General features: G+C 37.4%; 1 protein-coding gene across 7 annotated transcripts in view; it reads left to right on the plus strand.

Annotated features, from left to right (window-relative positions):
- The first annotated feature begins 1,470 nt into the window (after positions 1-1,470).
- GAS2 (growth arrest specific 2) overlaps positions 1,471-25,161 on the plus strand; it is a 115,078-nt gene continuing 91,387 nt past the window's right edge. The window contains exons 1-3 of one of the 7 annotated variants that reach the window (XM_036029149.1): positions 1,471-1,572; positions 10,162-10,326; positions 20,593-20,714. In XM_036029149.1, coding sequence (XP_035885042.1) covers positions 10,182-10,326; positions 20,593-20,714 — 267 coding nt within the window. In that variant the 5' untranslated portion in view covers positions 1,471-1,572; positions 10,162-10,181. The other 6 variants (XM_036029147.1, XM_036029148.1, XM_028515720.2 and 3 more) reach the window with 6 other exon arrangements.

Raw genomic sequence — 25,161 nt, forward strand, 5'->3', positions numbered from 1 at the left:
TATGCTTTCCCAGTGCCGCTGTAAGGCTCCTTATTTTCCCCAAATGGATTTTGCATTGTTCCTGAACCAACAAAAACATGGATTTACACTTTATTTTTTATAACATCAATATGAAACAATGTGACAAGAATATTTACATCTGGAAAGAAATAGGATATAAGATTTTGAAAATCAAAGGTGTTAGGTATTTTGCACTCTTCTTCTGAACCCTGAGGATACTTCATTGGCTGATGAGGTTGGATCATGAAAAATTATCATAAACGTTTGACTTTTTACTCAAATTATACAAGTTCAGAAACTCACGATACTTTGTCAGGGCTCTAGGAATACTCAGATATGGTTACTGTTTGATACATTTTTTTTTTATTCAGAATCATTTCCTCAAATTCATCAGTAACCTGTTCCGTATGACTTGCTGATGTTTATGTGTATCCAAACAGTACTATAGGCCTTTTGATAATGCTGCTGTCCTTAAAATGAGGAGGCTCCTTTTTGCCTCTTTTGGGAAGCCAAGCAAAGGCATGGAACTGACAGCTACCCCACCAAATGGAACGAAAATAAAAGGCTTAGGGGTCAGTGGGCCAAACTTTGCACTCTGTTTTGTCCCCTTCTTCATTGTTGTACTGCTACAAGCAAGTAACCTACGCAATGTCTCGATGTTTGGGATCAAATAACCACTTCCAGATGAAGGCGGTAATAAATGCAACACACATCCTTTAATTCCATCTAAAATTATCCACATCACTTTGCAGTTGTAGATCTATGGGTAGTTTCTATTTGGGGGAGAGCGGGGAGGATGGGGTGGGAGCAGTTAATCACCACTTAAACAACGGGACCCGTGAGAGGATCAGAATACCTGCGCCACCGCCATCGCAGACATGGGATGGAGATACACGCGACACTGATGACCGTGAACACAAAACAACAACCAAGTGTAGTACTTTTGGTCTCCAGCCAGGGAAAGCAGTGGCCTGAGGTGGTTAGGACACTCACAGCAGGAGGTCACCTATACATCAGCGGTGAAGCAGACTCGAACATCTGTCCAGGCCCTGGCAAGACTTTTCGTCTCAGACTACACGGACTAATAAACAACAGTTGGAGAAAATTGTCTGTGACATTCAACATAATGCTGTGCTGAGGCTGAGAGAAGGAAGGGTGGGATTGTATTTCCTTTTGCAAAGCGAAAACAGCCCAAAGTGTAGCCTCTTCTAAAATCTGATATTTAAAGAGAAGTGTAAGAAATCAAATTGTTCAATTTGGAACGAAAAGGGGCTGAAGTTACTGGAAAGCTCATGCTTCTGAGTCTGCAAAATCACTGGCCAGGAAAGCAAAGCTTTTCCAACACCCCATTTTAATATTGTGCTAAAGCCATTGACTGTGTTAAAACCCTGGAGTTAAATATGATCCCCTCCCCACCCCCGGCCCTCTCCCTCTTAGGTTAGTGTTTGGGGGTCAAGGAAGGGGCTGGAGCTGGGCCCTAACCTCGGAATCGCTGCCAAGGGCTTGTAATACAATCTCTCCCCGTTTGAAGGGTAAATCAGTGTCAATTGCGTTTGCCGTCCACCAGAAAAAAAGTAAGCATTTTACTTCCGCTCGGTCTATGTGGACTGATGAAATGTAGGAAATCTGTTTCTGGCAGCGGGAAAAATCGTTTTCCCAAACAGCACCAAGAGGAGCCATCAGAGAAGTATGAAGAGGGGCAGTGCGGCTGTAGCTGCTGCCTCTGCCGCCGGGCTGGTGGGGTGCGGAGAGCTGCTGCTGCAGGACCTGCTCCGGGAGGGGGCCTGGCCCGAGACGCTGCAGGAGCCGAGCCGGGAGCCCCGGGGCCTCTGAGAGCCGCCAGCAGCCAGCTCCGGACTCGGGGGTGAGCTAGGCGGCCGCGCGGTCGCAGCTCTCCGCCAACTCCGCCGCAGCGTGCGCGCTCTGCAGCGCGGGGTCGCGGGAGCCCCTGCCTGCGTGGGCACGGGGGGCCACGGGGCTGGGGGAGGTCTTTAAAAATAACCCGGGGGACTGGGCTAGCCAGGGTGAAGAGCCACGGACTGCTGGACGGGCTCTGGCGCTGAGGGGTGGTCACTGCAGTGGGTTCCTCTCTGATTCACTGGACAGGACCATGTGTTCTTCATCCCTATTGTGGAACAGTCCAAGTGACCGCGGCGCGAAAAGCCCGCTGGGGCGGCTCAGCCAACCAGGGACCGAAGTGAGGATTTCTAATTAGCACAACGATTATAAATGCACACTTACTCATTGTGCACCAGGTCGTTGTGATGCATGCTGTTATTGGGGAGAAGGGAGCAGGGTGGGGGTGGTCTTAATGGACTGATCCTGAATGTTTTACTTGAGTCAGGAGGCCAGGATGGGAGGAAGAAGGGTGACTCGAGTGATTTGGGGTGATACCCAATTTTTCAATTGATGAGTTTGACAGAGTTAAACTTTTTTTTTTTCCCTTTTACGTGAACAAGGAAATGCTAGCCTGTGAATAAACCCCCTTTGGGGAATATTTTTGCCTAGTATTGTTCCTTTTGAGTCCAAAGAGCAGGGTTTTGGAATCTGAAATTGTTTGGGAAGCAGAGGAGCCAACTTTGTTTTAAAGGCATTAATTATTTTGGCAAAATTAAGCTTTATCAGCCTAGTAAAGGAGATTGGCATTAACCTAGTCCAGCCATCCCAAGTTTTACTGTCTTGAAGGGAGAGAGAGCAAAAGCAGGTTTTTACTGCTTTTAACGTTCTAGTACAGTTGGAGGTGGGGGTGGGTTACTCAGTGCTTTCCTCCAGTTAACTTTTTGGAAATTAAAACAATTACCCTCCCCACCTTCTTCATCTTCCTCCTCTCACCTCCTTCATCTTTATTCTCTTACAATCAAGATTTGCAAACCTTTTCTGTCCCTCTTGTAAACTCCACCTTCTCCCCAAGAGCCCTTTCCAACAAGGCTAGATCAGTTGTGTATGGGAGATCTTATGCAGAGGAAATACGATCTGCTTGTGCACAGGAACACCCATTTGGCCTCCTAGTGTTAAAATAAAGGCTCAGGCAGGTCGGATGTGCCAGCCAGGCAGGGGAAGTCCACCTTTCCTCCCCACCTATCCCCTGAGATTCACAGAGGCAAGGCTGAGAACGAGCCCTTGTGCTCATTGCTTCTTTCCCCCAACCACTTAGCAGTGTGGACACTGATTAACTGCAGCTGGGATCTAGTGTGCCCAGCCTGTCTTTGAAATGGATCAATGAGCTCCTTCTCCAGGAATGCTCCCCCCTAACCGTGTAGGGGGAGGTGGTGGCTGTGGTGGTCCTCTCCAACATGGGCGTCCTGGTTCTGACTGCCTAAGAGAAGGTAAGGAATGTCTGAGGCATGGGACATTGTAGGCTTCCCACATAGCTCTGTGAGTGGGCTCTGAAACTGAAAGGTAGCTTGGATTTCAGCCTGTATGCTACTAAACGTTAAGCTTCTCTACTTTAGGGCTAAACACCATACTTGTGTGATATGGTCTCTTCTTTACTGGGAAATAAATTCACATGGCAAAATTTATTTCCCCTGGTGCAAAAGGTCATATGGTTGCCCCTGAGTTTTCTAGCATCTTGTTAAGGAATCTTAGTTAAAACTTAAACTTTCAGGGATGATGAAATGTCAGGTCTTGTATTAATCCTAAATATGTGATGCATGATTTCAGAATTTTGCTTCAAGCCTGTATTATAGATATTTGGAGCCTTTGGAAGGCCAGACTTAACCTTGGTTGAAACCAGAAAAGGAGGCTCTAACAATGTGTTTGCAGAGGGACTTGGTTACATTTGTTAAAATTGCAGCAGATGTTAAGGCTATTTTGGTATCTCTGTGGTTTTGATATGGAGGCACAAATAGGATACCACTGTGTATTTTGTTGTTGTTGCTGTTGTTGCCTTTTAATTTTCTCCTGAGCACCTATCAAGGTTTTCTACTCAGTGTTTTCTGGCTAGAGAAGACTGGAGTGCAGGTAGAACATATCACTTGTCAAAATGAGTAAAACGCTTGTGTAATTTTTGTCTTAAACATTTTCACGGTCACTTCAATTGAGTTTTTGCTAATGCTCTCCCCTTACATGAGATAGATACATGTCTATATATTTCAGTAGAAAGTAGAAACCTGTTAGCTCCCAGCTACATTATAGTTAAATAAAACAGAAAATCATTGCATTCCAAACATATAACCGCCCCCCTCAAAATCTCATGACATTTTACCTAATCAACCTAGATGCAATTTTGATGGAAGTCCTTAAATATTCTAGTTGAGTTATGATTTTCAGATGGTTTACTATTCAAATTATGTATCTGTCTTGGAGGGGTTCAGAAACTTATACTAAATTGCTTGGAAGAGTGGTCTAGTACAATATAGTTAAAAGAAAAAAGGGAAAAATGCTAATGTCATAAAAATATAAGAAATCAGTTTCCACTCAGTCTTAATTTTTTGGTTGTGATTTAAGAAGGAATTATTATTGCAGGTGTATCATTATTTGGTTCAGAACAAATCATCATGGGGCTCCAGGATGAGAAAGATTCTTGGAAGAGAGTTAGCATTTCCTAATATTGGGCACCAAGAGGCTGAGTAGGGTATTTGTAATGGCTCTGTGGCTACGTAGCCTTGTTACTTTGGACAAGATATTTTAGGCCTCCAAAGATTTATGAAGAGCCAGGAATTTGACTAAGTAAATCTTTTGTCCATTTGAATTTGAAGATTTTATTACATAATTAGGAAAACTAGTCATGTGTGTTGTTTTTGACTTTATGTTTGGTGCTTCTTTGATTTGTGGACAAGTTGCTCCTCTCAGCCAGGAGTAGAGGTCCGTTTACAAGATCTAGAATTGCTTTTATGATTAAATTTTGAGCTTTAATTTTCTGATTAGACCCTTAGGTTAAGATTTTGCATTCATGACATTGGTTGAGAATATGTAGCATTGTAGAGATATTATTGGTTAGCCAAAATGAATCCCACAGGAATAAAGAAGTCGGAATGGAGAAAGAGCCATCCTTCGTCATTAATCCATCGAGTCTAGCTTGAAAGATACCATTTTCTCCTTTAAGATTTTGGGAGGGTGTTTGGCTTAGGGTACTTATTTATTCGTTTTAACTTTTTAAAAGATAGTGTTACTGGCCTATAAACTGTTTCTCCATTGTTTCACTCCCAGAGCACACAAACCTGGCCAGGCAGAGGTGAGGTCAATGTGCAGAAGTGAACAAAGGTGGCCTTTAGGGTGGGACCCACCCACTGTGGTTCATTAGCACTCTTTGTTTTAAAGGGTCACAGTTAGGGAGCCTGTGGGGGTGGGGGAGTGGAGAAGGTGTGTCATGACATCCCATCACATCTATTTTTTTTATTTTTTATTTTTTTAAGATTTTATTTACTTATTTTTAGAGAGGGAAGGGAGGGAGACAGACAGAGAGAGAGAGAGAGAGAGAGAGAGAGAGAGAGAGAGAGAGGGAGAAACATCAATGTGCGGTTGCTGGGGGTTATGGCCTGCAACCCAGGCATGTGCCCTGGCTGGGAATCGAACCTGGGACACTTTGGTTCCCAGCCCGCGCTCAATCCACTGAGCTACGCCAGCCAGGGCCCATCACATTTATTTTGAGAGGTGTAGCACTCTCCTATCTTCATTAATAGCTTACAATCTTTACCTGGTGTCAAAAACCAAGCATAATTTGTTAACAAGACTTTAAAAACACATGGGAACTATTCATTTTAGAGCAAAACATTTCATTTATCATCCTGTGAAGAAAACTTTGAGTTTTCTTATATTTATGATTTTGTTTCATCAATACTTTGTTTTCATGTCTCTTCTTTAGCCTTTGTCCTCTCTTTGTGATTTAGAGGTCTACAAAGTATTCCTATTTTGTTGTAGAATTGCTTTTCTTTTTAAAATAAGTCAATGGAAGTCAACAGAAGGCCTATTTCCTCTGGTGATAAATTTAGATTTAACTAGTATTTAATGAATATTAAAATGTATGCCAACACTGGCACAAATATTTAATCTTCAAAATTACATTTGAAGTGTTAACCTTCATTGCATATACTAAAGAACTCAGGTACAAAAAGAAAATGACGTATAATTGGAATAGAACAGCTATTAAGTAAGTGGGTAATAGAGCTAGTATTTGACCACATGAATTCTTATTCCATTTCTAAAATTGCAATTAATCATTAGTCAGGACTTTTAATGGAATCGCATAGCAGCCAGTTATCATATAATGTTTATTATTTTGTTCTTATTTTTCTTCCTTTCCATGTATTTTCTATGCAGTATTGCAATGCATTTTTTAAATAACATGTCAACAAAGTCTAGAGATAGACTGGAAACCATCTTGGTCATTCAGAGCACACCTCTAGGTGGTGTGAAAGAATACTTTATCTTCAGAGTCAAAACTATGAGTTCTTCAGCTGGGATTCTGGAGCAACAGACTAAACAGAGTCTTTAAGCATATGATATTTTACTTACGGAGTCATTAATTTTTTCTTCTTCCCTTGGGCTAATTCACATCTCATCATATTCGTAATGGTTATTCCAGAATCACTTCTATGGAAAGAAAGGAAAAAAATACACACATTCTTTGAAGAAATCTGTATTAAGTTTCTGCATGTTTTTCGCTTTAAGTTTTATTTTTCTGAATTCCAAATCCAGGGGGTTGAGTTATCCACTTTTAGATAGAGCCATAAACCTCGGAGAAGCCATAGTTTAGAGGACCCATAGAAGTATTTGAATTCTTACTCCTCTTTCCAAAGTGAATGTCTTTGTTCAGTACTTGAGAAAGTCACTTATAAAGCTTTGTACATAATTAATTATATGAATTTTAATGGTAACATCTTTCAGTGTTTTGATCCAGTATATAAAAAAAAGGTTTTTGTTTTCCCAAACTTGAACTTCTTTCTTCAAGTCTAGTGAATCATTCATCATTTTACTTCCCATCTTTAAAAGCTACCCCTTCTCATCTCTTGTGGTTTTTTGAAAACCTTTGAATGAGTTCAAAAGATCAAAATGATCTTTTGGTTATAGTTTGTTGTTTGTGATTTAATTCAACTCATCCACCTTGATTAAACATTTGTTAAAAATTTTAAAAGGGTTATCATCCTGGAGTGGTCTTTTTATCTTCGGTAATATAAATTTGTGTGACTTTTATCTGCACAGCTTAACCATTTCAATGGGAAGCTCCTTCACCCTGGAGCGATTCTTCCACACCCCTGCTAACTGGGTTCGTCTCCATGGTTCATATTCATGTCTCTGCCATTATCTGACTCCAAGACATCCATGTAGTGAATGGAGTAACTGACTGTCAGCTGAGCCTCACATGGTGATTTAAAATATGAAAAAGGGACCATATTGGATTAAAATCCAAAGTTTTTTTCAAAAGAGACTTAAGAGAGGAGTGCCTATCCATGACACTCAAGTGTCAATATATATTTAATTACTTCTCTTCTATTTCATGTTGATTACCCCCTAAGCCTTATTTCTCCCACTTTTACCTCCTGGTAAAAGGTAACTCTTTTCTTGTTTTTTTGGTGGGGTTTTTTTTTGCCCTTTGCATGTAATTTTGATTATCTACAAAACAGCAAAACAAAAATTGCTTCATTACTCTTGCTGTTTTTACCTAATGATTATCTATAAATATTAGAAGATAGTTTGAATCACATTTCTGGCAAAATACAGGACCGACTACATGAGAAATAAATGTGCCACTGTCAAGAAAATAAAAACGTCACTGTTCAGAAGTACTGAGGGGAAGGATTGTGTCCCTCTGGCTCACTGACACTGTTACACGCCATTAGGCCTACTGTAAACTATCCCTTGATGAATTCTTTGCTGGACAATGCGCTTAAGAATCTGAGGTGTCTTCTTGCTTTTACAGAGCAGAATAGGACTCTGATGCTTAAATGGAAGTTGCAGAACACATAATAGGATGTAGCTAAAGTTACTGACCTACCACATCTCACTTTCAGGAAAGTAGTGGGAGAGATTGTGTCTTGAGAAGAAAGGCATTTTAGAGGTAACCCTTTTAAGATTTCAATTAGTTATTTAAATGTATGAATCATCTGCTTAAATGTAATATTACTTAAATGTTTGTCTCTGAGGCTGGCTAGCCTATAGGAATCCTAACCAGTTCCAAGGAGATGTTTTGTTTTCCGGTGACTAGACCTATTTTTAAAAGAATTGGGGCAAAAATGTTTTAGGTGTCTTATGTATGATGATGAGAGTTGGAAAAAATTTTAGGACTTTGTCTGAATAATGTGACAATTAACTATAAAAGAATAGGTGATGGTAATGTTCTGGTTCCTATAATGATAATTTAGTAACATATGACAAGGTATATTAGCACTGTTTGCACTGGTTCATTAGAGATACTTAGAAAGATTTATAAAAAATCTTTTCAAAGGAAATTTGTGGTAATTTTTTTGCACAAAAAAATTCCTCCAAAGTATAGTTGTTTCGAAATGCAGTAATCTGTGCTTTTTATCTGTGCTTTTAAGTTACATGTTTATGACACCTTTTAGGTGTTTACGCTCTAGCTGCCCTTTCTGATACTACAACAGAGTGGGAGATGGTCACACTTTGCATTTTTCTGAACACCAATATCTTTCTTTGTCTTAAAAAGCAGTCTTTAAAAGACAAAAGTTGTCCTGTGATAAAAGAATTAGACTTATGTAAAATTTCAAAGAATAGAACTGACAAGAGTGTATATATGCTTATATTGATAACTAAAAGATATAATTATTGAAATATAGCTGTAAACCCCATTATATCATATGAATCTTACTTCTTGCCAGTTGTATTTTCATTTTGTTCAGTAATACTGTAATGCATTTAGTTATTTCATGTGCACTACTGGTGTACATAATAGAGTCCTACACATTGTTAAACTCATGAGTTTGTTACTTTAGCTGCTTCAGTGTTATTTCTATAGTCTTAGGTCCTATAAGTAATGCACACGAAAGTGCTATGTTCAAGACCAGGTATATTTTCAACTTTTCTACAACCCACCTAGGGGACCGTGATACCCATAAGGTGACCAGGTTAATGATATCAACTTTTATTTTGTAGATGTAAGGTAATGTTTTTTTAAATCCTTACCTGAGGATTTGTTTTAATGATGAGAGAGAAAGAGGGAGAGAGAAATATTGGTTGCATCCCGCATGCATCCCCAAACCCATAACCTAGGTATGTGCCCTGACCAGGAATTGAACCGGCATATGGGATGACACTCCAACCAACTGAGCTACCTAGCCAGGGTTGTAGATGTAAGATATTGAATCATTTCTACAGGAAAGATGATTGCAAACAAAACCTAGGATGAAAAACCCATAAAGTGAAAAGATACAAAGTAAGACAAAAGAAACACTTGCAGCAGTAATTGTTAGAACAATGGTGTTATTCTTGGGTTATACTGCGATTTCTTGAGGAATCTATTTTGTAAAATGTGTCATTCAGGAAAAAGTATGAAGACCCGGATTCGAACCTGACTGTGCCGTGATCTAGCTGTACATTCTTGGTTAAGTCACTGATTGTCTCCGGTTTTTGTTTTCATTAATTGTAATACAAGATAATATAGTAGGGACTCTTTGAAAGCACTTCCTACCGTCTCCCACCCAGTTCCCTGAATTGTGAATCCATGATTGCTCAGCCATCTGCAAAAAAGCAAGTACTGTCCTTTATCCTATAGGAAGTGATTTTAAGGGCAGTGACCATATGTGTGTAATGAATTGTGCAAATACTGTCACTGCTGGCACACAGTCCTAAAGTTCTGTAGCAATCTACAGAACTTTTCAAAGTTCTGTAATTTTTGTTTCAAAAATTAATGCAATGTGAGTTTACAGTTTGGATACTAAAATTTTAGTCAACAGTTTTGCTTGCTTTTGAGTAAGTAGAGGTTCTTGTTTTAGAAACTGACTCTTTTAAATGTGATGTTTTGCACAAGCTTAGCGCTTACTGTTTGATTCTTCTCTGACCTTTGGTTGCTGCTATTTTCTACCAAGTGGCTGGTTAACAGTGATAGGACCAGTAAAGATAGCAGTGTTTCCTGGGGTTTAATCATTAATAACCTGACCTGTCATCAACATTTCCATGGATCTGGTTCCTTCCTTTGTCACTGGCACCAAGATTTTAATAAGAAAGTCTGAATAAAAAGCAATTACTCTTTTGTTTCCAAAACAGGTATTACAAGTGGATAAATAATGTGCACTGCTCTGAGCCCAAAGGTACGCAGTGGACCTGGCCTCTCTGATATGCATCAGTATAGCCAATGGCTGGCCAGCAGACATGAAGCTAATTTGCTACCGATGAAAGAAGATCTGGCCTTGTGGTTAACCAATCTATTAGGTAAGGTTATAAGATCTCGTTTTGTGAGCAAAGATAACAGCTTTTTTATTTTTTTTTCCTCCTATAGTGTCCTTCACCTAAGCATGTGATAGTGCCTTGGAAAGAAAGATTTCATTATTTGGGTATTGCATCTGGGAAACCTGAAGCATGTGGAAAATTTAAATGAATTTCCTGATGTCTCTCACATTAACTGTGCTTAGTCATTCCAATATCCTGCATTGATATGTGGTCGAATTACTTATTTCATCTATATGCTGATCTGATTTATTTTTTACTTTTCCTTTATGCCACTGACGAATCTGACCTGTTCTTTGGACATTGCACATAGGCCATACTCTGTGAAATCTGACTTCTAAAACGAGAGTGCTCTGCCCTACTTTTATAGCAAACCTTCTAAAACTGCTGAATACCCATACTCTAGAATAAACATAGCTCTCCTTTGTCCAAATGAGCTGACTAGAGTCACCCAACCTTGAACTAAAATTTTTCTTTTCATTTCACTTTTGTTTGTAGGTATTCTTCTAAAAGTACCATCTCTGAGAAAAATGCTACCTTATGCTAAAGCTGTCTCTTTTTAAATTTCTATTGTGTGGGCATAGTCATAGGATAAAATTTTAACCATGTGCATTTAAAGGATCATTATATATAGGAACACTATTTTCACCAATAGTTTTTTTTTACCAAGAATACACTTGATTTATGATCCAAGGGAAGGACCCTTATTGATATATAAGATAGTAGGTTTGAATATCGAGTAAACGTATAATTTATATGGTCCTTTATCATTTGCAGCAGGAACTTTGCCAACATTATTTTATTACTTAAAGAATCATTCAAGGTCAGTGTTTTTATTCCCACTTTATAGCCGAGGAATCTAAAGAACTTAGTGAGAAGCATCCTGTCCACCTGAAATCTCAGCAAGGTTTGGAAAGACTTTAGCATGTTTTAGCAAGGTTTTCCTTTTGCTCACCAAGGCTCTAGATTTTTCATGGGTTTTTACTTTTTTGTTCTTAGCCTTTATGTTAGGGTTAGGATGCTTTCTTTTCCCACCATGTGTGCAGTATTTGGACCATTCTATGCAGTGTAACTGTTATACCTTGTTATACCTTCCACAAGGGTGCCCAGCCAGAGGGTGAGGGCAGAGCTGCAGAGACAGTTCAGGGGACCCTTCCCCATGCTGTGGGGCTATGTCCACGGGAAGAAAGAGGCTACCCCCTTTTGCAATTCACCCGTGCAAAGGAGGAACTTTTATCTCCATCACATAGATGGAGTCAGCTTAACCTAAGCAAGTGGATTTCCTCTTTATTTCTGTCCTTCTGAGGGTCACTAATGATTGTTGCACTAATAATGTATTCTTAACTTTGAGTTGTCTTTAGATATGGGCTATCACAAGTATGCAGTATAGAACAGATGATATGAGGACAGACTTGGTGTAGACTGCCTGTGTTTGAACCCCAGAACTTCGACTTACTAGCAACATGATAATTGGGCAAATTACTTAACCTCTCTGGGCCTCAGTTTCCTCATCTGTGAAGTGGCAGTAATAGCAGAGCCTACTTTGTAGGGTTGCAGTGGGATTATGTGCACTGCTTAGAAAGTGCCCTGACATTTTGTAAGCACTATGTATGTTATTGCTATTTTAATTATATAGTTCAGTGCTACTCTTAATTCAACTTTGTGGATAAGTTTATTTATTGAACAAATATTTGAGCATGCAGAAGCATAAAGTATTAGTTTAAAAATATGGACACTGGAATCAGGATGCTTGAATTCAAATCTCAATTCTCTCACTTGCTCTGTGATACAGGAATGTCTAAATGCACTGTACCTCAACTTTTTCATCTACAACATAAGTAAAATACTAATACCACCCTCAAAGGATTGTTGGGAATTTGAATGAGGTGATCACATTTAGAATAAGGTTTGTTACACAGTCATCAACTAGCTGTCATGAATATGAACTGTTGTATTTTTGTGTTCCAGGCACAGGTAAGTACTGGTGGGTAGGTGGTGATTAAATACAGACATAATGCCTGTTCTTAGAGATGTTGATAATGAAACATTAAATAAGTAATTGAATACATAATTCATTAGTTGGGCTTGTTATAAACACTTAAAGATACAGGTTGAAATAAGAGTGTAAGAACAAGGAGATGGTCATGGGACAAAGGATTGCAGGACTTGGGGGGCTTATATGTGTTTCAATGGAGGACTGAAATATGATGAATCTCTAGCCAGATGGAGCATGGGAGAGGAGCCTGGGTCAGGGAATGGCATGTGCTGGGACAGAAAGGAGTTTGGTACCTGGGAAGAACTGAATGAAGGCTAGTGTCAAATGAGCAGATCAAGAGAAGAGTTTAATGACACTTGCAGCTGCTAGATTGTACACTGCTTAGAAGACCATGTTAAGGAACTTTATAATTCATAGTATGACCAGTGAGGAACTGTGAGGTTCTAGACAGAGGAGATGGTGATTAATCAGAGTATAGCCTGATTATACAGGGACGTTCCAAGGTCCCATGACTTGTCATCAAAGGCATTTTATTTGGTGAATGTGATCACTTACAAAGCAGCTTGATCAGTGTGAGCAGCCCAAGACAACCTCAAAGAATAGAGAGTCACTGTGTGTGTAATGGAAAGATCCTTGGAATAAGAATCAGGAGACCTGGCTCCTAACAGGACGTCAGGAGACCTGGCTTCTGGTTCTGGCTCTGCCTCTCAGTAGGAAGCTTGCCCAAAGCCAGTCAGCTATCTTTTCTGGGCTCCGTGTCCTCAACCGTAAAACGAAGGGGTTGGAGTAGATGATCTCTAATGTCCTTTCCAGTTCCAAAAGTCTCAGTTTCCAAGAAATCCATCTCTTCAAACCCAGTTTGAGATCATCAATATGCATAAACAAGGAGAAAATAATTTGCATAAATGAATAATTTTTTTAAAGAATAGACTAATTTTTTTTAATGCTAGCAGTTGGTAACATAAATGCAACTGATGGCTTGTGAGATTTTCTCAGAAAAGGAATCTCAAAAGAATTTCAAGATATTGTAAAATACCACCTTGTGTTGACTTAAATTCATAAAAGTAGATATAGATAATAGACTTCAAGTGAATATCCTTATGATAACTTAAAGAGTAGAACAGTAACTTGGCATTATTTAAAAGTGGCACAACATTTGGAGATGAGAAAGTATGTTACGTACTGGAATGGTGATATAGAGGGGAGACGGAGTGAATGGCTGTGTTAGAAGATATTTTTGTTACATGTATTAGGTACATTTAGAATCCATATATTTTAGAAATGAAGTCAGTAAAGTGCACTTTAAAACTTTTTATTGCTGGCCATTTTATCACCTCAGAAATATTTTCAAATTTGTATGATGTAGCTCTTTTTCAATTCTTGCTTTGTATCTACTTGAACATTAGAGATACCATGAAAGTAGTTCCAAAGTGGATGCTGTCTTTATATAAAGTATCTGATTTTTTTTGGTGAGGTTAAAATTCATATTCTACATTAAATCTTTTAATTAGTTTTTACCACTATGATGTGGACCTTACTTGTGGAAAGGTTTGCTACTTCTTTTTAGTAATATTTGATTAAAATGTAACATTTTTCTTTTTATGTCTTTCCAAAGAAGTGTTATGATAGTCTAAATTCAGATATTCCTGCTCCTTCATATAAAATAAATGGAAAGATGTAGTTACTTAAAGAACACTCAGTTTGGATTTAGAAGTTTTGGGTGGATAAAAATTACTAGATGGAGAAGAAAATTGTTTCATTGGTTCATAGTCAATATTTGCATTCACGTCACATATGGAGGTATAATGTAATTTCCAGGTATATGAAACTTAATCAGTAACACTAATACATACCACTTTAGATTTTTATGCATAGAATTAGAGCAGCAATAGAAAATTTTCAGACTATCTAAAATTTATGTGTAGAAGTGTAAAATGATAGCTATGCTGTGAGAAGTTAGCTAAGATGAGTAAGTAGTTATGGTTGTTGGGATTTCTTTATGAGATAGCACACCAATGATGTCATTCATAAGGACATCATGTAATATTTACTGACTACTCACATATCCTTGGAAATACCAGCTGATCTAATTGAAAATACTTTTGTAGTACATGTATTATGTTTTTTAACAGCTGGCACCATGCAGCAGTTTTATGACCAACATTAAGAAAAGGGCAGCAAAAGAATCCTGAATTTCCCTCCATTCTTCCCTATCAAGCAGATATTTGGCCATTGTCCCCTATGTATATTAAACATACACATTCCATTTTTATTTTTGACCTTCTGTTTTGTTATTTTTGTTCATAAACTAGCTGTTTCCCATTTGTTATTGATCTGTGTCCTTAGGACATGTTCCAACATCAAATATTATACAAAGAAATCTTGGGGAAAACTTAATTATCACTTTGTGTAAACAACATTTTTTATTTATGCTATTTTTATGTCATGCAAGTACAGTTGTCTTCATTCCCCTCCCACCACTTTCCTCCCTAAACAACATATTTTTAAATTAACAGTCCTGGATTATAGCAAAAACCCACCATTCAAATAGATTAGGCACATTCTACAAATTTAATGATTATTGATGGACTACTGAAAATTGTTATTGGCTTAGCTTTGAAATGTTCTCAAATTGCTTATTTCACTTGTGTGCATTAATCATTTGAAAATGATGATTTACCTTTATCTTTAATTAATATTTGTTTAAGAACACTATATGAAATCATATGGGAATATGTTTTCAAACAACTATATTTAAGTAGCAAAGAAATTGACATTATTCTTACAGATTGCAGATCTTTAGTTACAGGCATATGTGTTTGAATACCTGCAGGGACTTTGAGTAAATCATAAGATATATTACAAATCAAGTTGTGCTTAATTGATTTTGCTTCCATTTAGAAATGCATCATGAAAATTGATGCTATGGTGACTTTTCCTTTCTCTGGCTTTCCACTAAAAAAATTCAGTTGTTATATGCTTAATATGACCAATAAGTAATTTTCTTTTATCTGTTATTTATAAAAATAACCTATTTTCAGCATTAAAAAGTTAACCGTGTACTTACTAGAGTTGGTGCTGTCTACCAAGTTTCGAACAGCTTTCTTTTCTTTTTTCTTAAAGCTCTTTTACCAGATTCATATTCTGCTGAGCTCTTATGTTCTTGATAGTCAGTAAAAATTCCTTAGAAAAGGTGGTATCTTTTGCTACTTCAAAAGTTTAAAGAATCAAGTTCATGTTCACAAACTGGCATCTTTCAGAAAAGTTACTGCCCATTTTTTTTTTTTTTTACCTGCCTTTCCCAACAGAACCAGCTTTGTCTTGTCTTGATATAAACACAGGGTAGAGAGTGGGAATTACTGTGGTACAGACGATGATCTAAGGTTTCTGGATAGAATGAATCATTTTCTACCTCACGACCTTCAAATTTCAGTCTCAAAACACTTGAGTAATTCAAGTCAAGATAGCAGATGAATTCTCTAATTAGAGAAACATACTGAGACTAAGAGGTGCAGTGGAGTTTCAGATAGAGATTGATCCTATCTGGTTCAGCTGTGGAGATAAAATATGCCAGTTTTCTTCTGCAGTGAATCAGGTCACCTATCAGAACGTGCCCGAATGACATTCTCAGGCATTCTCCAATTTCCAAGGTGAACTGCTAGTCATTTTTCAGCACTGCTGTCATTATCTTTACCTCTGTGCTGTTTTTGTTTTTGTTTTTGTTTTTGTTCGTTTGTTTCTTTTTGCCTGAAGGGCTTTCTTTGGAGTTTCTGCAGAGGAAAAGACAACTGAATTAGGGAGAGTGCACTGTAATGGAAAGTAGTCATTTATATATTCAGCAGATACTTATTTAAGAAGTCAAGCAGGGTAACTAAGAGCATAAACTCTAAACCTCGCTGTCATGGTTTAAAGAGCCGGATTCACTGTGTGACCTTAGGCAAGTCACTTAATCTTAGGGCCTCAATTTCGTCAACTATAAAATGGGTAGAGTGGGAGCACCCAACATCATAGTTTTGTGAGAATATTAAAAACAGGAATACATGTAAAGTGCCTGGCATGCAGTAAGAACTCAAATCTTAAATAGCATTATTAAATGCTATCATGTCTTTAGGAATCTGAGTTTAGTACTACAAGCTTACTGGCAGGAAAACATTCTTCCTCAGCAAAGTGTAGGATTAAAGGGCTTCTTTTATCTCATGGTGGCCCTATTGTAAAACACTGTAGGTTGATACTTAATCTTAATGGAAATTATGGCAAGCATATATTTCCGGGAGGAATCCACTGATGTGTACAAGCATGTGTGTTGATTTTTAGTTACCTGACAGATGCTTATTTCATACCTTTGTGCCCTAATATTTCAATAGGAAGTGACTAAACACAATTTTAAACCAAAATCTGTGTCTACTGTCAGGTTGTCAGTCATGGCTGAACTGATGGTGTGAAGTTCAAAGCCTACAATTACAAACTCAGGAAGTGAAGACAATACCCCTAGACGAGGCTATTTTAGGTTAACCTTCAGGTCAATAGTCTGCACAACCCAGTGTGGGTCAGTACTTAAGAAGATTTAAATTATCTGTCTATTGCCCTGCCTTTCCCCAAACATACCAACATGGAAGGACGGGGCTGCAGAAGAAATGATTCTATGTTACAAGAATCCTACTGCTTCAAGTATTTACAAGCTACTATCTCAAACCAGCTACACAAGATGAGTACCTGCCTCTGCCTAACAAAGATGTTTAACTTTGTATAATACTTACCTGAGAAATTGTCATTAGTTCCTCAAAGCCTCTTCTAATGGATATGTGATAGTTCATTTCAGCTAACTTTATGTTCTGTTTTTTTTTATACTTTTGGTAATATTAATGTAATAAGAATGAGATAATCTATTATACCGTACAAGGATTATACCTGATTTCTTACAATTATATAGTACATTTAAAATGTGTATTTTATGATTCTTAATCTTCAGATGGAAAATACATTACATGTGAAAGTTTTTAAAAATACTTCTCCGTCTTGCATTTTTCCTTCATTTAAGGCAGCACACTTCAACTATAAAGTATGTAACGGTGCCTGTTTTAGCCAAAAAAAAAAAAAATCACCTTTTGGAGCTATAAAATATACAGAATTGAAAGCTGACACCTAATATATTTTTCATTAGATACAGATGTTCAATGTAAATTCTTTCTTCAAGGGTTCATGAAAATCAGGACAACTAAAAAATTTCAGATACAATGCATAAAAGTGAGAATCATACCTTTTGGGAAATTGATAACAACTTTCAAATGAAAGACATTTTCTTCTTATAATTTATAAATTCTTGTAAATATTATAATTATCTTGTCACTTAACATTATGAGTCGAATCGTAAATTGCCATGGAGCTTAATGAAATAAGAATACCTGAAGACCTTATGTAAATAGGGAAAATCTTAAAACTAACATATATATACATTTTTATATATATGTGTATATATATATATACATTCAACAATTTTTAAATGTTTATCTTTTTAACTTGAGATTTAATTGTTAATTTTGAAAATATTCCTAATATTTATTCTTCATTCCTGTCTGCAAAATAACTTTCATATGTTAGAAAATGCGCACCAATATGGTGAATGTGTGATACAAATTCAGTTGTGCTGGCTCTTTGCATCTTGAGACTATGACCTTCATTCCTGAACTGAGCTGAGCTGCATACAGTGTTGAAATAATAGTTCTGAATAGGCTGTGTCTGTGCTGAGAACTGAGAGCTACTGATGTTTGCCACCTGCAGAAGTCATTATCCTAACTGGGGGCTGAAATGTGAACTATCCAGTAAGGAAAAAAAAGAACATTAAAAAAAGAGTAATTCTCTTTTCTGTTTTTGCCTACCCTTCCCCCAAAACAGAAAAATTTTTTTTTCAAACGGATGTTTCTTGAAACCCAAATGTATTAGGTATTGTGTGTTTCCCTTTAAGCCAGTAGTTTGTCTATTGTTCCTTTTGGGTTATGTTTAACTGTTCAGGGATTTGAGCTCATGCATTTAAGAAAAAAATTAATCTGATGAGAGTCTAAACCACTTTTCACAAAAAAAAATACCCAATATTTCCTCAAAGTTTTCCAGCAGTTTATGTCTTCATTTGTTAATTCACATGCTCTCTGAACACATTAACTAGGTCCTACTATGTGAATAACATCATGCTTACCTTCATAGGCAAACATGCGCACAAATACGCCTCCAGAGGGTTATAGGGCATTGAGGGACAAGAACTTTATACTAAACATGTTACTAGCTACAGCAGTTTGGTAATGCCAATGTGAGTGATATCGATGATTATAACCATACAGAAAAGAGATCAGTGTGCACTGGGAAAATCTTTTTCAGGATTTCTGGTTAAAGGATAGCTGGCACTTGGCCAGACAGATAGAAGGTAAGACACTGCAGGCAGGCCCTATGCCCGGAACAAAGGCCTGATGGGTAGGAGTGGGAAGGTCTACTAACGGACCGTGAAGGCAGGGTGCAGACCAAGAAGCAGGGTGTGAGGATGTTAGAATAGAAAGTTAGATTAGCGGATTTAGGGAGACATTTGGGTATTGGGTTAAAATAGATACAAGTCATCTTTTAAGTAGAGAAGAAGATTAGGGACTATTCCTAAAGGTGAAGAATGACCCAGTGAGGGTGGTAGTTAGCAATAATAGTTTTAGCAATGAGTATGATATGTATTGGACAAAAAGTTGAAGATTCCAGGAATAGCCATGGGTCTTATTGCTAGAGGTTTAGGTATCAGATCAGGAAATTTTTTATTAAGATTATGGTATAAGAAACATGCCCTGGCTGGTGTGGCTTAGTGGATTGGGTACCAACCTGAAAACCAAAGGGTCGCAGGTTTGATTCCCAGTCAGGGCACATGCCTGGGTTGCAAACCAGGTCCCCAGGTGAGGGGGCATGAGAGGCAACCACACATTGATGTTTCTCTCCCTTTCTTTCTCCCTCCCTTCCCCTCTGCCTAAAAATAGATAAGTAAAAACTTAAAAAAAGAACAGTAGAAGCATGAATCTACAGGATTTGTCACTAATAAGTTACAGGAAAGTACGACAGGAAAAGAAAATACTGTGAAACTTAGTTACAGAACCAGGAGCAGAAGAGAGCTTTGGGGGGATGAGTTTGGGGGAGCATGTAAGTAGTGGTTTTATAGGGGCTGGTGGAATGGGGCCATCAGGAGTGACAGTTAAAAGGTACAGGGTTTCTTAGGGTGTTATAAAATTGTTCAAAAGTTGGTTGTGGTGTTGAATGCACAACTCTGGGGCTACAGTGTACTAAAAGCCATTGAATTTTTCACTTTGAATGAATGAATTGTAAGGTATGTGAATTATATCACAATAAAGCTGTTATAAAAGAGAAAAAGAAGAAAGAAAATATGCTTTGGGAGCACATGAGAAAGAAGAAAAATAATGTTTAAGCAGTTAAATGTCAGGGATGAACAATTGTGGATCTTGTTCATAAGAGCAGCAGAGGAAGCTGTGAGTGGTTGTGAGGGGAGAGAAAAAAGCAGAGGTCTGAATCTGATAATTCCACAGTTCAAGGACCGCAGCAGGAAGGGGATGGCTAGAGAGAGAGTGTTTTCTTACAGAGCATTTATCAATGGCATTGAGTTTACTTCTATTATCTTAATCAGGAAAACACATTCAATGGAATTTGGACATGTGGCTGTAAGCACTGGCCATGCTATTAAACTCGCTGGCAGTGGTTGATTTTTCATATACTGTGGCTCTATTTCAAATTAAAGCACAGAGGGATGGCGTTCTTCTTACCAAAGACACAGGCATAACACGCAGTACCAGTTCTGCTTCATGCTCTTGGCTTGCAGGCTGAAGTAATCGAATGGGTCCCTGAGGATGAGAACTGAACAAACCTCAGACACTGAATTGTGCAGTTGTGGGTGAAGCTGGTTCTTTGAGTTTCACTGACTGCTCGATTACTGCATGGTGGGACTCTTCCACCCAGATCCCTTTGTCACTTTTAATGTGAAGTAGAACATTGATGCAGTTCAAACTTCATTATTAAATATAAACTGTTGAGATTCTTGCTACCCACGGAAAGCATAAAATTCCAAAGAAACAATTCTTTCCGGCGAGTTCCTGTCCCAGACATGCAACTCATCTGGAGTAGAAGTTTTCATGGTAAAAACTATGTTGACTGTGTTGACATGAATGTCACATTTGTGCTGGGGAATGGTTACACTTTTCTAATGCTTCTTTTTGTTATTTCAGGGAAGGAGATTACGGCAGAAACGTTTATGGAGAAACTGGACAATGGTGCCTTGCTCTGTCAACTTGCAGAAACTGTTCAGGAAAAATTCAAAGAGAGCATGGATGCTAGTAAGCCCACCAAGGTAAAAGATCTGTGGGCAGAGTAACTGCTGGGAGGTGGATTACACTTGTGGCTGCTTATGAACTGAATTTAATTTCAGGATTTTATTGAGGATGAATGTATTACTGTCTCTATTAACAACAAAGAGGGTGCTTTTTAATTAGGTAACACGCTATTTATCCTCTAATTATATAAATTACATAATCTTTTTGGTAAGTCTAATTACATAAAAGCTTATAGGAATTGATGGTATTAATACAAAACAGGTGCTGTGTATAAAGTGGCTGATTCTGATGTACTGATTAAAAATTTAGCAGAGAAAATAATATATGTCATCAGGTAATGAAAAAAATCTAGCCAAGAGAGATTTACTGAATAGGTATTTGTTTCCAAGTAGATCATTATGGCAGAATATTGGAACAAAATGTCTGGAGTGTGTAATTTTTTGTTTGTTTCAATAGGCAGTAGTGTTGAATTATGTGACATGGGACAAATTATTTTCTTTAAGAGAGTTCAGGTTTCTTTTCTGCATATTAGTTCTAAGATTTATTTCTGTTTATTGTAAAAACATAATAAAAGTATGGTGTTTGATATATTTTTAAGAAAAATAGATAGACAATACTTTTCATAATTTTTAATAGAGAAGGTAAAAAGGTAATAAAAAATAAGGTTAAAATAATGTTGAAGTCAGCTTAAAATAAAAGTAAAACACAACTGTTAAACTTTCTGCAGCTCTGGCAAACAGACTAAAACTGATTATTTACGTATACTTTCTTTATAGTTACTGAACTGACATCGAAACAGAAGATTAAACTTCCTAAAACATTGCATTTTTTATAGCAGTGTACTTAGTTTATGGGTAATATTTTATATCACTTTGTAAAGCACTATGTAATATAAAAGCCCCTTCATTTTTAAATCTTAAAAGCAGCTCTGTGAAAGTACTAATTAATTTAGTGGCTCCAAAATTTGCTGCACACTGGACTCATCTGAGTATTTTCAAATCTACTGATCCCTGGCTAGGGAGCAACCTGGGATGTCTGAAAAGCTCCTCAGGTGACTCTGTTGTTCAGCAAAGTTTGGGGCCCACTGCATTCGTCGTGGTTCCTCCACTGGTTAGATGCAGGCTAAGTGATCTGCGCAAGATCAATAATAGATCCACTAAAGCCCAGGTAGGTAGCTTTACACTGAGTATTTCCCATAGAAAAAAATAAGGCTTTTGAACAGAGTAGAAGTAACCTGGAGGTTACAATATTAAATCTCTGTGTGTGTAATTTTTTTCTCCTTGGCATTTTGAAATTTAGGGACAGTAGTGGTGAAGATAGATGAGCTGGTCAATACCTTCTCTGAATTTGTGAAATGTTGTGTGTAGGGAGATGTTAAAACAGAATTTTTTTTTTTAAGAATTTATTTATTTATTTTTAGGGAGGGAAGGGAGGAAGGAGGGAGAGAGAGAGAGAGAAAGAGAGAGAGATCAATGTGCGGTTGCTGGGGGTTATGGCCTGCAACCCAGGAATGTACCCTGGCTAGGAATCGAACCTGGGACACTTTGGTTCAAAACAGAATTTTTTAAAAAAATCAACAACAGACTTGATCCCATCTGAATTCACATCACAGGAAGCCCGTAGTTATTTTCTTTTAGCAGGGTAAATCTCATGTTCTTGTTCTAATAGGAATAATTTTAGTTTTTTGATTGCTGGTTAATTTAGGGAGTTTACAGCTGTGTAAACACATTTCAGTGAGTAAGTTATGCTTGGTATGTGTGAAGTATGTCTGTGTTAAGAATGATTTAAGCCTTCTTTAATATTTGAAAGAAAAATTTGTATTTAATACAAATGTGAGATAGCTAACATATTTAACATTTTAGTTATAAATTCATGACTGTTATATTCCATTCTAGCTTGATAAAGTACCCTAAATGAGAATAAATTATATTCTATGAATTTTTTTCTTTCCAGGCATCAATAGGTCAATAAAAAATATATAGCCTGTGTTTGTTAGCTATAAGTATTAATCTTAACTTTTGAATTTTCTTCCTTTTCATGGAAACATTGTATTGATACCACAGAATTAAGCAGTAATGGAGCAGAAGCATTTAAGTTAGTGTGCAGCAATTTAATTTTAATAAATTTAAATTATTTTATATATCATAATATGATCAATTCACTAGCGTTACAAATGTTAATATTCCTGGGGCTGAGGATCATTAAAGGCAAAAATCTAAACAAAACTAATCTTTCTGATATCCTGTCAGGATGAGAAGACCAAAACAAAGGAGAAGTCCAATGTTAGGTTTTATGCCTTATGACTCTTAATTACCTGACTCAGAGTTGGCATCTCCCATCAAGACAGAACAGTTGTTACACTGCTATGTCAACTTTCACTTCCTGGTCTACAGAGAGTTCAAATGTATGAATGTCTTCATATCGTGTATTTACTCTGTTCTTTTTCTACCAGTCATAACTTGATATTTGTGCAAGATCCTCTCAACCACTAAGGTGTCGACATGGTGCAAGATACCGCTCCCTTTTTCTCCTAACGTTCCTTTCTGCTTGTCGTGTTTATCTTGAGAGACTCTGCCCCAGACATCAGAGTTTCTCTGGGTTCAGAGCTTCCTTTGACTTCAAAGAGCCCTGGGTAGTTAGATCAGGTTTGAAGCACATGAAGGGGAAAGGGGGAGAAAATAGTTCTGTTACCTAGTAGAATGCCACATTATGCTCCAAGGAAGGAACTGGACATTCACCATCTAAATGTAGAATCCGGCCCTTGTTTGGCTGAAAGAACATCCTAGTGAGATAGAATGCCCGTAGTGCTTTTGCCCGTCGAGAATACCTTGTTCTCTGACCTGTCAGATAACAGTACCTCAGGATGCTGTACCAACCAGGAATTAAATTAAAGACATAAAGATTAGTTTTTCCCTTCAAAAATCAATAGCATGTTTGTTCCAAGAACATCTTGTCAAGATTGAATTCAGAGGAATCTAGAAATTTGTGTTTATTGCTGATATCGCTGACAGATTAAAAGAGTATGGTAAAGTGATAAAAATTTTCTTAATGATCTCAGCTGCAACTAATTTAGAGTTATCCATATCTGACTGTACAATAAAATAATTGTGTATTTCTCAAGAAATTCATGTTTTTGAGATGCAAATATAATGCTAGGATTAAATCAACAGAATGAACTAGGATAAGATGGCGGGAATATAGGTGTAATTATATGGAAATAAATGATCTTTTTTGATGAGTTATTTTGCTGCCGGGAACTTAGGGGAAAAACAAAAAAGAGAGAGAAGTTCATGATAAAGTTCAATTCCTCTGGATTTAAAATAAATAAGTATAAATATCTTTCAGTTTTAAATATATTAAATTATTTCTCAGTGCAAAAAATTAAAATTCCCTTGTCACCATTTTCTAATTCCCTGACTACCTGGACAATTTTTCATCTCTAGATCAGAGATAAGGAAATGTCTAGCTAAATGTTTTTCTCATTGGGAGTGTTCTATACTATCTTTTTTTTTAAAAAAAGAATTATTTATTTCTTGATTTTAGAGACAGAGGAAGGAAGAGCGGACAGGAAGGAGGGAGGAACAGAAAGAGAAAAAGAAACCCTGGAGAATGAGCGAGAGAGACATTGCTCTGTTGTTCCACTTATTTATGCACTCATTGATTGATTCTTGTATATTCCCTCACCAGGGATTGAACCCACAACCTTGGTGTATTTGAATGATGCTCTAACTAACTGAGCTACCTGGCCAGGGAATTCTACCATCTTAAAGAGATATGCCTAACTGAACTCAGTGCTATAGTAATAAATGTTAGTGCATCATGTAGAATAATAGGAAAAGAAGCTTGACTTTTTTTTCCTAGCTGTAGTCAACTAGTAATATGGGACTTGATATGAGCTGAGTAAACAGGCTAAGATAGAAAAAGAGCACTGTGAAAAAGTAAGTATAACAGGGAGGGCATGATGCACTTACTGAATTTACCTGGATCTTCAGGCCTAACTGAACTAATCTATATTCAACCCTTCTACTCAACAACAGTGTATTGCTGGACACAACTAAAAATATGGGCAAATTAATTATTTAGCACTTAGTTCATGATTAACAACAGCTCCAGTTTCATGGTCGCTGGTATCCCAAGATGGAGATTCAGCCTCCCTCAAACAACAGCAAGTGAGGAAGATTTTCATGATGTCCTTTACAAAGAAGGCAGTGTTCCTACATAGCTCCTACTCAACCACTCAAATGGGGTTTCTGGCCCAGAAACTCCATTTAGTTGACAAAAGCCCCATCCTGGATTCTCATGGGATTCTTCTACCCTCTGGAATGCATGCATGTTATGGACCCATCTAGTTTGTCTACTGTTCCTGCTCTTCAATATCAAATCAGAGAAATACTATGGTACTGAAGAGTTTAGTGTCTTCTGGGATGTTGAAATGCCCATTGTCTCTATCACTTATGTCACAGA

Source organism: Phyllostomus discolor, chromosome 6 (assembly GCF_004126475.2).
Source record: "Phyllostomus discolor isolate MPI-MPIP mPhyDis1 chromosome 6, mPhyDis1.pri.v3, whole genome shotgun sequence".
Lineage (NCBI taxonomy): Eukaryota > Metazoa > Chordata > Mammalia > Chiroptera > Phyllostomidae > Phyllostomus > Phyllostomus discolor.